Genomic DNA, 12,969 nt, shown 5'->3' on the forward strand with positions numbered 1-12,969 from the left:
GGACTTGCTTCCATTCAGCCACGAGCATTGGTGAGGTCGGGCGCTGATGTTGTGCGATTAGGCTTGGCTGGCAGTCGGCGTTCTTCCACAACGATCTCGACAAACTATTTCTGTATGGACATTGTTTCATGCATAGGGTCATTGTCATGCTGAAACAGGAAAAAGGGCCTTCCCCAAACTGTTGCCACAAAGTTGGAAGCACAGAATCGTCTAGAATGTCATTGTATGCTGTAGCATTAAGATTTCCCTTCACTAGCCCGAACCATGACATTAGAGCCCCAGACCATTATTCCTCCTCCATCAAACTTTGGAAACTCATTTCATGAAGGTCCGGACTAACAGTTGACGTGCTGACGTTGCTTTCAGAGGCAGTTTGGAACTCTGTAGTGAGTGTTGTAACTGAAGACAGACTATTTTTATGTACTGCGTGCTGAAGCACTCGGCGGTCCCGTTCTGTGAGCTTGTATGGCCTACCACTTTGTGTCGTTGTTGCTCATAGACGTTTCCACTTCACAATAACTGTAATTACAGTTGACTGGGGACAACAGGAGGAGCCTCTTAAAGAAGGTCTGTGAGAGCCAGAAATCTTGCTTGTTTGTAGGTGACCAAATACTTATTTTCCACCATAATTTGCAAATAAATACATTTAAAATCCTACAATGTGATTTTCTGGATTTTTTGTTTCATTTTGTCTGTCATAGTTGAAGTGTACCTATGATAAATTACAGGCCTCATCTTTTTAAGTGGGAGAATTGCACAATTGGTGTCTGACTAAATACTTTTTTGCCCCACTGTGTGTATGTGTGTATGTATGTATGTATGTATGTATGTATGTATGTATGTATGTATGTACTCAAAAAAAAAAAAAAAAAACGTCCTCTCACTGTCAACTGCGTTTATTTTCAGCAAACTTAACATGTGTAAATATTTGTATGACCTTAACAAGAGTCAACAACTGAAGTATACTGAACAAGTTCCACAGCCTTACAACAAGCCTCCTACAAGCCCTCAGTCAGGAAAGCTGTGTTGTAATTGGCTGAGTAGCATTGGGATTATTAGGGGTGTGGTACAGTATCTAGTATGGCATGTGGTTGTACTCCACCAAGTCCTGACTCTCAGTGCCTGCCCCTGCCAGTTAACCACTAGGTCTGCACACACCCTAGCCTTTTGAAGCACCAGGGCACTTTAATGGGCACAGTAAAGACTGCTTTCCCAGAACAGACGTTATTGATCTTTTACAGCTACTTTGCACTAAAGGTTTGTCTGTTTCTCCTTAGCTTGAATAGAAATTTCACAGAAAGTAACCGACTGTCATTTATTTGGCTGCATTTGATAGTCTTAAAGTCTACCTCTACGTTTTATTTTGTGTTAGAAATAACAGGTTTGTGTTGGTAATTTTAGCATGACATGTTCTCAAATCTTTCTGCCTTCCTCGCTCTATTTTTTTCCTCCTAGTTCTGTCTTGGCCTCCCTCTCCTCCTCCTTCTTCAATGTATCTCTTTCTCCTCCCCTTCTCTAAATGTCCATCTCTCTCTCTTTCCCTCCACAGCTCTGCCAGCCCAGCACACCCATGATCCAGCAGGCAGCTGATGGAAGATCCGGTTCCCAACGTGCCCACCATGGTCTCCAGGCTGCCCAAGTTTGGCTCGCGCCCCACGGCTGTGGCTGCCACCGCCCCACTGACCAATGGGACCCGCCACCACCCTGCCTCCAGCACCACGGGCAAAGGGTTACCCACTGCCACCACCAGGCAGAACGGAACAATCCGGATGTCCTCCTCCTTCTCTCTGAAGTGGAAGAAGGGAAAAGGGGGATACCCTGTGGAGAGGGGGGGGGACTCATTGGAGGAGGACAGAACTGGAGCTGGGCATCAACCCCGACAACCGCAGCACTTACCAATGGTGGTACGGGAGATTAAGAAGCCGTCTAGCATGCCTGCCACAGTTAAGGTACAGGGGTGTGCTTCCACCTTCCCCAGGACTATACGCTCCAGAACTGGGTCTCGCGGGGCTGTCCCCAAACAGGCCTTGTCTGGACAGAGTCTCGGCAATGGCAAAGTGGGTCTCAAAGGCCAGGCGGGTGGTGGTGGGCGGTCTGGGACCGGTTCAGTCAGGCGGGGTCAAAGCTGTGGTTCTCCCCACAGCAACCTGACCAGCAGCCTGTCCCAGTCCAGCGACAGCCTGGAGACTGCCACAGAGGAGAACATGGTGCGGTCCCAGAGCCTCACCCACGTCAAGAGGATCCCCTCCTCCACCGAGCCACCCATCATCCGCTCCTACTCCTTCAACAGGTCCTCGGAGCTGGCCAAGGAGCTGCCCAGGCCTCTAGCCAAGTCCCCGCTGGTCAAGACATCTCCCCTGGCCAGACCAACCCCTGTGCTGAGTAGTGGGGGGAGAGGAAAAGGCCTACATCTTAGTAAGTGTGGACCTAGACCAGTGCCAGGCAGGGCTGGGTTGGAAACAACTAGCTGCATCTTGCCACCCATCACACTGAGGAAGTCCTTACTACCTAGTTCAGCCTCCTCCACCACCAAGTCTTCGGCCCTCAGCTACAGGCTTACACGACCCTCCCTCATCAAGCAGCCTTACCTTGTCCTGGCCCCCACCTCCCAGAAGGTCCATGGCAACAGAAAGGAAAGCGAGGGGAGGAGGAACTCGGTGGAGATGCCCACTGTCACCCCAGACCTGACAAGCATCACTGACAGCCCAGGGAGTACCCCAGAGGGCCTGCTAGAGGAGCCTGTGGCCCCCAGTGGTGTCCATTCCCTGGGAGAAGGCCTGGAGGACATGTCACTCTCCTCCACCTCCTCCCTGGAGCTCAACGACACCAGCGAGGAGTACATGGACGATTTTGACAACCTGGGAAATGGAGGAGACGGCATTCTGCTGCTCCCGGCCCAGAACGGAAGGCTCGATCAATCACAGCCTGACTTGGATGATGACAACGCAGACGTCAACCGACGGCACGGTGGAACCTCCATGACTGGCCTTCACAGCTTCCTGTCTGACAGTGTGGACTGGGCCAGGATGGGACTCACTGGTAAGATTTCACATTCATCAAAATAATTGACTTAAAAGACTAAGGGCCGGTTTCTCAGACACAGGCCCTAAATGACATACCATAATACTAACCAAAACAAATGAACTAATATTCCCTAAGTGATTAGGTAGCAGGCGAGTAACACCTCTTCCTTTTACCTCTCTGTTTTAGGGGGGTTGTCTCGGCGTACTAGCCAGGCCCTGTCTGGGGGTGCAGAATACCCCCTTGGCTCATCTCTGGACCTGTCCCCCTCAGACTCTGGCTCGGGGGGGACCTACATGTGGGACGAGGAGGGTCTGGAGGCCCTTGGGACCATCACACACCCCTGTGGGAGTTACGACTCAGACCTCAACAGCATGGTGGGTCTGGATATAATACAATACCATTTAATATAATACACTATATATACAAAAGTATGTGGACACCCCTTCAAATTAGTGTATTCGACTATTTCAGCCACACCCGTTGCTGACAGGTGTATAAAATCAAGCACACAGCCATGTAATCTCCATAGACAAACAGTGGCAGTAGAATGGCCTTACTGAAGAGCTCAGTGACTTTCAACGTGGCAGCGTCATAGGATGCCCCCTTTCCAACAAGTCAGTTCGTCAAATTTCTGCCCTGCTAGAGCTGCCCCGGTCAACTGTAAGTGCTGTTGACCGGGGACTCCCAGAACGGGAGTGCTGAAGCGCGTAGCTCTTAAAACCCATCTGTCCTCAGTTGCAACACTCACTACCGAGTTCCAAACTACCTCTGGAAGTAATGTCAGCACAAGAACTGTTTGTCGGGAGGTTCATGAAATGGGTTTCCATGGCCGAGCAGCTGCACACAAGCCTAAGATCACTATGTGCAATGCCAAGCATCGGCTGGAGTGGTGTAAAGCTCTCCGCCATTGGACTGCGGAGCAGTTGAAACACGTTCTCTGGAGTGAAGAATCCCGATACTTGCCCAAATGCATAGTGCCAACTGTAAAGTTTGGTGGAGGGGGAATATTGTTCTGGGGCTGTTTTTCATGGTTAGGACTAGGCCCCTTAGTTCCAGTGAAGGGAAATCTTAATGCTACAGCATACAATGACATTCTAGATGATTCTGTGCTTCCAAATTTGTGGCAACAGTTTGGGAAAGGCCCTTTCCTGTTTCAGCATGACAATGCCCCTATGTACAAAGCGAGGTCCATATAGAAATATTTTGTTGATATCGGTGTGGAAGAACTAGACTGTCCTGCACAGAGCCTTGACCTCAACCCCATCAAACACCTTTGGGATGAACTGGAATGCTGACTGCGAGCCAGGCCTAATCGCCCAACATCAGTGCCCGACATCACTAATGCCCTTGTGGCTGAATGAAAGCAAATCCCTGCAGCAATGTTTCAACATCTAGTGCAAAGCCTTCCCAGAAGAGTGAGGCTGTTATAGCAGCAAAGGGGGGACCAGCTCTATATTAATGCCTATGATTTTTGGAATGAGATGTTCGATGAGCAGGTGTCCACATACTGTTGGTCATATAGTGTAGGTCATGACCTGTGTACTATGACAATGTGACAACCTCCATCTTAAAATGCCAGAGCATGGTTGGTTGTGTGGTCTCTGCTTCACCACAATGCCTGCTTTAGTTTCTCCTTAAAGTTATTTAGCTCCCAACAGAATGGATTAAGTTTTAATCCATCATCGGAATGGGAGGCGTCGATCGTCAGTAGTACTTTGGTCTCTACTGCACGTGTGTTGGAGAACAAGTAGGATGTGTTTCTGTTTTACCGATTGCGCTTAATCCTCGCTGGCTGTCATAATGCGTTTAACCTTTTTCCAATGAACTTCTACTTTTACTTACACATCTTTTTTAATAGTCAGCGTTTTACTTTCCTCTTTGCTGGAGTAGAAAACTTTCACCCTAGCTTCTTCCCTTATGTGGATTATCCTGATTTGTATTCTAGAGGGTCGGAGGTTGTCCTGCTGCCTTTGACCTTAATGAGCTCACTGCCTGGCGCTGTTTCTCTACGGGGTCTCTGCCCACAGTATCACTGTCCCCAATCCTATATCACTACTCAGGACTTCAGTTCCCCAATGGTGCTGGTATTTCTCTGACCAGTGTACTGTATGCAGTCAGGGTTTATGCCATTCAATGCACCACTCTGCTCCTGTACATGTGCAAGACCTCTACATACAGTACTTGTCTGTTTTTTCTGATGTCTGTTTGAATACTTTTAAAGGGCATCTTTCTTTACTAACTAACCACTGACCTGTAAGCGATTGCATGGCTTGCAGCCTATTGCTTTCACCAATCTCAGCTTGTCAGGTTATTGATAAAAAAACGTATTGAACCTTTTATTTAACTAGGCAAGTCAGTAAAGAACAAATTCTTCTTTACAATGATAAGCCTACACCAGCCGAACACGGACAACACTGGGCCAATTGTGCGCCGCCCTATGGGACTTCCAATCACGGCCGGTTGTGATACAGCCTAGATTACATCAAGGAAGGAAGGAGGTAGTGCCTTGGTCTGCCGTCGGTCCTTGCTATCCAGAATCCTTTGGACTTCCAACTCTGACGTCACCCTGTTGAAATTTAAAGGATCCCGGATTGCACTAACCTTGTGCATTACCAATCTAATTACCCAACTTCCTGGATTTTAGCAAATTAATCAGTGGAATGATGTTTAATACGAGGGCACCTATTGGCTGTTGCCACGGGTGATTTCTCTGAAGCCTATCATCTGTCCAGAAAGAAGGATGCAGCCTCAGGACCAGAGGCAAGCAGAAGGATTATATTGCAGTCATTAACTGTACAAAGCACTTCTCTGAAAAGTGCTGAATCATTATAGGGCAGCAATATTATAAGACCGAGCGTCAATACACATTGCAGCTCATCTCCAGTCATTCGTTTTAGTTAGGTCATGCAAAATACCTGGATTTGTTCCTTTGCTTTTGCTTCTCTATTGGAAATGAAGTACTTACGGTCCAGAACCTCTCTACCCGTTCAGGGGCTTAAGTTCACAGCTCGGGTCCCGGTTTCTTGTTAGCGATGGTACATAGGCTTTAACGATGCATCTTTCCTACAACGGCCGACGATATAACAGTACGTTCGCGAAATGCATCGTTGAGGCCTGTGTCGATACTGATGGGATCGAAGGACAGCACTGCTCTTGGATCAGCGTTCTCCGGTTTCAATCTTACCTTATCATTAGAATTACAACCCAGTGATTTTGGCTGGGTTGTATTTAGTCTGATCATTTGGGGATTTTCCAGGAAGAGCACCTTAGGACAGGATAGACATATTATGACGTAATGTTTTGACCGTTTTTACGAATCATTTTGAGTCCAACAGTTGTGACCCACGTCATCTAATAACATTGGCCTATAATCATCTCATGGGATCTCAATAGTTTGACTGCAGCTAATCAGCGCCGTAGACACACTGTTGTACAGTACATGCATGTCTGTTGGTATGTTTAAAGTTGTACTTGAGCGACCTCTACTGGAGACTGTAAGCACGGCCACTGTTGCACTCAGCACCGTAGGCTTTTACAGTATGCTGTCTCTGTGCAGTACAGAGGAATCCAGCTGTAGGAAAGCATAGACGGGTTGGTTGTTTAGCAACAAAAGCGAGGCGTACGCAACTATGTGGCAAAACAGATTTAGATTAGTGGTCACCAACCTTTTCTGAGTCAAGTCAAAATGCAAGCTGAGATCTACTGCTCAGATTTAGAAAAAAAAACATAAGCTTTCAACATTAACCAATTAAAAACAGTTCTGTAGCAATGAGGTTTGTGCAGTAGGTTATATGCCCAATACATAATCACTGCATATTGGCTATGGTTGAATCACCCTGCCAATGTTGTTCTTTTCAGACCATTAAAAAATGGGTATATGATCACACTGATAATAGATAATTTGTTGTATTACTTGTGAGGCACAGCTGTGTGAGCATAGTATTCTTTTTTTGTTGTTTTTACTTGACTTAGACTGACCATCAGATGCAGGCCACCCGACTCATCGTCCCTCCGCTCTCCCTCCCTCGGCTGAGAAAAGGGTCCAGCTGATGGCGAAACTCAAGTCGCACTGCATTATTTCTGCCTCATGCACCAATTCATGCTGTTACCCCTGTGACCAGAGAAAGTCAAATAGTGATATTAAAAAAAGACACGCTGCTAATAATAAGGCAAGCTTCTGGAAACACTTTGCTCTACTCATTTATTGCAGCTGCAGTGCTAGTTATAGTGGAAGTGGGGAGAACATGCATTTTATGGCTTGTAAAAGTGTTACCAGTGCCGAATAACAACTTTAAACATGAACTTACTCATAAAATCAGCAGCTATTTGTTGAGTCTCTCTCTAGTCATGGTTTTAAAAGTTTTGAAATCTCACAGTATCACCTTTTCTGTGCGTTGGAGGCTTCTTTTTACAGTCTGTGGCTAGAGGAAACTGTCGACACAGTGATCTGATCTATTTGATTGGCCAGCGGTAGGCCTACAGGTGCACTTGATTTTCTCTCTGGCCTGCTGGGTATGCAGATTTCTGCAATTCAGACACATGCAATTGTTCAAAATGGAAACACAGTGCCTTCCCGGCAGTAGGGCTGCTGAATCAAGTGCACCTACCGCCAACAGCACGAAACAAATATTTAAAAAAGGAACGGAAGGCATTGGATTTTTTACAGATAGTGGGGCAAAAAAGTATTTAGTCAGCCACCAATTGTGCAAGTTCTCCCACTTAAAAAGATGAGGCCTGTAATTTTCATCATAATGTGCACTTCAACTATGACAGACAAAATGAGAAAAGAAAATCCAGAAAATCACATTGTAGGATTTTTAATGAATTTATTTGCAAATTATGGTGTAAAACAAGTATTTGGTCAATAACAAAAGTTTATCTCAATACTTTGTTATATACCCTTTGTTGGCAATGACAGAGGTCAAACATTTTCTGTAAGTCTTCACAAGGTTTTTGCACACTGTTGCTGGTATTTTGTCCCATTCCTCCATGCAGATCTCCTCTAGAGCGGTGATGTTTGGGGCTGTTGCTGGGCAACCCAGACTTTCAACTCCCTCCAAAGATTTTCTATGGGGTTGAGATCTGGAGACTGGCTAGGCCACTCCAGGACCTTGAAATGCTTCTTACGGAGCCACTCCTTTGTTGCCCGGGCGGTGTGTTTGGGATCATTGTCATGCTGAAAGATCCAGCCACGTTTCATCTTCAATGCCCTTGCTGATGGAAGGAGGTTTTCACTCAATCTCACGATACATGGCCCCATTCATTCTTTCCTTTAAACGGATCAGTCGTCCTGGTCCCTTTGCAGAAAAACAGCCCCAAAGCATGATGTTTCCACCCCCATGCTTCACAGTAGGTATGGTGTTCTTTGGATGCAACTCAGAATTCTTTGTCCTCCAAACACGACGAGTTGAGTTTTTACCAAAAAGTTATATTTTGGTTTCATCTGACCATATGACATTCTCCCAATCTTCTTCTGGGTCATCCACATGCTCTCTAGCAAACTTCCGACGGGCCTGGACATGTACTGGCTTAAGCAGGGGGACACGTCTGGCACTGCAGGATTTGAGTCCCTGGCGGCGTAATGTGTTACTGGTGGTAGGCTTTGTTACTTTGGTCCCAGCTCTCTGCAGGTCATTCACTAGGTCCCCCCCATGTGGTTCTGGGATTTTTTGCTCACCGTTCTTGTGATCATTTTGACCCCGCGGGGTGAGATCTTGCGTGGAGCCCCAGATCGAGGGAGATTATCAGTGGTCTTGTATGTCTTCCATTTCCTAATAATTGCTCCCACAGTTGATTTCTTCAAACCAAGCTGCTTACCTATTGTACATTCAGTCTTCCCAGCCTGGTGCAGGTCTACAATTTTGTTTCTGGTGTCCTTTGACAGCTCTTTGGTGCCATTAACAGGTGCCATTAATACAGGTAACGAGTGGAGGACAGAGGAGCCTCTTAAAGAAGTTACAGGTCTGTGAGAGCCAGTAATCTTGCTTGTTTGTAGGTGACCAAATACTTATTTTCCACCATAATTTGCAAATAAATTCATAAAAAATCATACAATGTGATTTTCTGGATTTATTTTTCTCATTTTGTATGTCATAGTTGAAGTGTACCTATGATGAAAATTACAGGCCTCATCTTTTTAAGTGGGAGAACTTGCACAATTGGTGGCTGACAATACTTTTTTTGCCCCACTGTATGTTTGACATTTGCAATCAAAAGCATAATTGATAAATAATTGATCAAAGGCATATTTATGATATTTTGGGCTTACCCAGGCCACCTTTAAGACTCCATAGTGTTTCATCTGTAGATGTTACAAAGCAAACATTGGTGCCTTATTACCCCTTGCTCTGTAATACGAGTAGTATTTTGATTTCACCCAGATTTTTTTTACATTAATTTATGAATATTGAAAAAATATAAACATGATTATTGATTTGTGGTGCTTCACTATTTGGCATTTTCTTTAATATATACAGTCAAGTGAAAAAGAAAGTACACCCTCTTAGGAAAGTTGTCTTTGGACACATGGATATTTGAGCTAAATTCCAAACACATTCATTAAGGTAACCCAATTGAACAAATCACACACAAAAATAATTTTACTTTGAAAATGTTATGCAATTAAAATAAACAAAAATTATATTTCCTTATGCAGAAAAAAAATTGTTCACCCCTACCTTTACCATCACCTAAATTAGGGTCAGGTGCAAATGATTAGGGAATCATCACCCCCGGGAGGGTCCAGCGATCCCAATTTGATATGTTGAACAATTATATAGAAAAATGTGCCTAAATGTTATAAATGTGCCAACTTTTTGTCTGGGTTTCGTGAGGATTAACTCTTCAATATTCAGAACTTGAACAGGCAAGGATCGTTTTCCACCCCAAAACAGATAAGGGGGTTTCAGATGAGTACATGCTAGGGCAACCTAAGGAAGTGCAGACTTAGTATCAGGGAGCTCATTATAGAGAGAGGGTGAGGGAATGAACTCAAGAGAGCGATAGAAAGAGAGGAAAGGAGATATGGGGAGAAAGGCAGGGAACAAGAGTAAGTGGTAGAGAAGTAGGGAGCTCGATGGGGGGATGGGGGAAGAAAGAGAGACCGTCGGGGAGACCGATGGGGACGAACAGAGACTGCCAGAGATGCGGCAGTTACGAGGACCTCTGGCAGACAGCGCCAGAGACGAGGACCTCTGGGGAGACGCGGACAGCGCCAGAGACGAGGACCTCTGGCGGACAGCGCCAGAGACGAGGACCTCTGGCGGACAGCGCCAGAGACGAGGACAGGGACGCGGACAGAGCCAGGGACGCGGACAGGCAGTCGGAGAGCGACAGAGAGAGAACCAAGCCCTCTAAAACTGTCATACCTGCAGCTCCAGGAATTGCCTTCTGAACGAAAATTGAATTTATTATGAATATCTGCGGGGGTATTAAAGTCAAATAAGTTTAATTATGTCTGTGGTTGTGACATGATCGGGCCCCAAGCCGCGCTCACCCAGTGGCGGCGGCTGCCTCGGTTTCTTCAGAGGCTTGTGATTAGCTTTGAAAAATGAAGGCCTCCTGTGCTGCTCTCTTTTAAAAGGGGACAGAGAGAGCAGTGGTGCTTCACTAGGGACTGAAAGAGCGGTGTGTTAGTTAAAGCACCGGCCCCGGAAGCGTGATATATACAGCCACAGCTGTTTGATAGACTTCCACGCTCCTCCAGACAGAGCAGGGAGCCCACTGTCATCATTATACAGTGACTGCTCTTCAAAATACTTCTAGAATCATTTTCAACCAGGCTTTTTGGTATTTGATTAGGTTTTTCATTTATATTATTCAGTCCAGAGGTGGAAAAAATACTCAATTGTCATACTTGAATAAAAGTAAAGATACCTTTTGTTATAAACTCGAGTGAAAGTAACCTAGTAAAATACTACTTGAGTAAAAATGTTAAATGTACGTGAAAAAAATACTCAACTGTCATACTTGAATAAAAGTAAAGATACCTTTTATTATAAACTCAAGTGAAAGTAACCTAGTTAAATACTACTTGAATAAAATGTTAAATGTACTTAAGTACAGTGGTGGAAAAAATACTCAATTGTCGTACTTGAGTAAAAGTACAAAGTGAAAGTAAATGCTACACATCAAATTCCTTATACTTAGCAAACCAGACAGCACATTTTCCAGGATCCAGTGCAGACCTTTTTCCATTTCTGGGTAACAATTCAGTACCTTAATGGGATTGTTTTCAAATAAAATTTTCAAAAAGAAACAAAAATAGCTTCTTAGCAAATAACAATTTTTCAAGCAAGATGTCACCAGGCAGGTCAAAACGCACAGTTTGTAGTGGTTAAGGTTCTGCATTTCAAGAAGGCAAAAGTAGCTTAGTAGTAGTCTTTTGCAAATGAGTGTACAAAACATTAGGAACACCTGCTCTTTCTGTGACAGATTGACCAGGTGAACGCTATGATCCCTTATTGATGTCACTTGTTATATCCACTTCAAACAATGTAGCTGAAAGGGAAGGGGACAGGTTAAAGAAGGATTTTTAGGCCTTGAGACAATTGAGACATGGATTGCCTTTGAACATGGTATGGTAGTAGGTGCCAAGAGCACCGGTTTGTGTCAAGAACTGTCAAGAAAAACTGGGTTTTTCACGCTCAACGGTTTCCCGTGTGTATCAAGAATGGTCCACCACCCAAAGAACATCCAGCCAACTTGACACAACTGTGGGAAGCATTGGAGTCCACATGGGCCAGCAGCCCTGTGCAACGCTTTCGACACCTTGTAGAGTCCATTCCCCCGACGAATTGTGTCTGTGCAACTCAATATTAGAAAGATGTCCTTAATGTTTTGTACACTCGGTGTATATACAGTGCATTCAGAAAGTATTCAGACCTCTTCCCTTTTACCACATTCATGAAATATATTTTTTTCTCAGCAATCTACACACAATACCCCATAATGACCAAACGAAAACAGGTTTTTCATTTTTTACAGATCTGGGGAAGGGTCCCAAAAATTGTCTGCCGTTTTGAAGGTCCCCAAGAACACAGTGGCCTCCATCCTTCTTAAATGTAAGAAGTTTGGAAACACCAAGACTCTCCCTAGAGCTGGCTGCTCGGCTAAACTGAGCAATCGGGGGAGAAGGGCCTTAGTCAGGGAGGTGACAAGGAACCCGATGGTCACTCTGACAGAGCTCCAGAGTTCCTCTGTAGAGATGGGAGAACCTTCCAGAAGAACAAACATCTCTGCAGCGCTACTCCAATCAGACCTTTATGGTAGAGTGGCCAGATGGAAGCCACTCCTCAGTAAAAGGAACAGTAAAAGCCCGCTTGGAGTTTGCCACAAGGCACCTAAATGACTCTCAGTCCATGAGAAACAAGATTCTCTGGTCTGATGAAACCAAGATTGAATTATTTTGCCTGAATGCCAAGCGTCACATCTGGAGAAGCATGGTGGTGGCAGCATCATGCTGTGGGGATGTTTTTCAGCGGCAGGGGCTGGGAGGATTGAGGCAGGATTGAGGCAAAGATGAACGGAGCAAAGTACAGAGATCCTTGATGACAACCTGCTCCAGAGCTCAGGACCTCAGACTGGGGCGAAGGTTCACCTTCCAACAGGACAAAGACCCTAAGCACACAGCCAAGACCACGCATGAGTGGCTTCAGGCAAAGTCTCTGAATGTCAATGAGTGGCCCAGCCAGAGCCCAGACTTGAACCCGATCTAACATCTCTCAAGAGACCTGAAAATAGTTGTGCAGCGACGCTCCCCATCTAACCTGACAGAGTTTAAGAGGATCTGCAGAGAAAAATGGGACAAACTCCCAAAATACAGGTGTGCCAAGCTTGTAGAGTCATACCCAAGAAGACTCGAGGCTGTAATTGCTGCCAAAGGTGCTTCAACAAAGTACTTAGTAAAGGGTCTGATTACTTATGTAAATGTGATATTTCAGTTTT

At 45.3% G+C, this 12,969-nt stretch overlaps 1 protein-coding gene across 4 annotated transcripts in view; it reads left to right on the top strand.

Moving 5' to 3' along the window:
• ccser2b (coiled-coil serine-rich protein 2b) overlaps positions 1-12,969 on the top strand; it is a 113,272-nt gene that overhangs the window by 36,849 nt on the left and 63,454 nt on the right. For all 4 annotated transcript variants that reach the window (XM_020453500.2, XM_020453501.2, XM_031799420.1 and 1 more), the window contains exons 2-3: positions 1,550-3,039; positions 3,211-3,398. In XM_020453500.2, the coding sequence (XP_020309089.1) occupies positions 1,590-3,039; positions 3,211-3,398 (1,638 nt within the window). In that variant the 5' untranslated portion in view covers positions 1,550-1,589. The remainder of the gene's footprint in view (positions 1-1,549; positions 3,040-3,210; positions 3,399-12,969) is intronic.

Source organism: Oncorhynchus kisutch, linkage group LG20 (genome assembly GCF_002021735.2).
Source record: "Oncorhynchus kisutch isolate 150728-3 linkage group LG20, Okis_V2, whole genome shotgun sequence".
Lineage (NCBI taxonomy): Eukaryota > Metazoa > Chordata > Actinopteri > Salmoniformes > Salmonidae > Oncorhynchus > Oncorhynchus kisutch.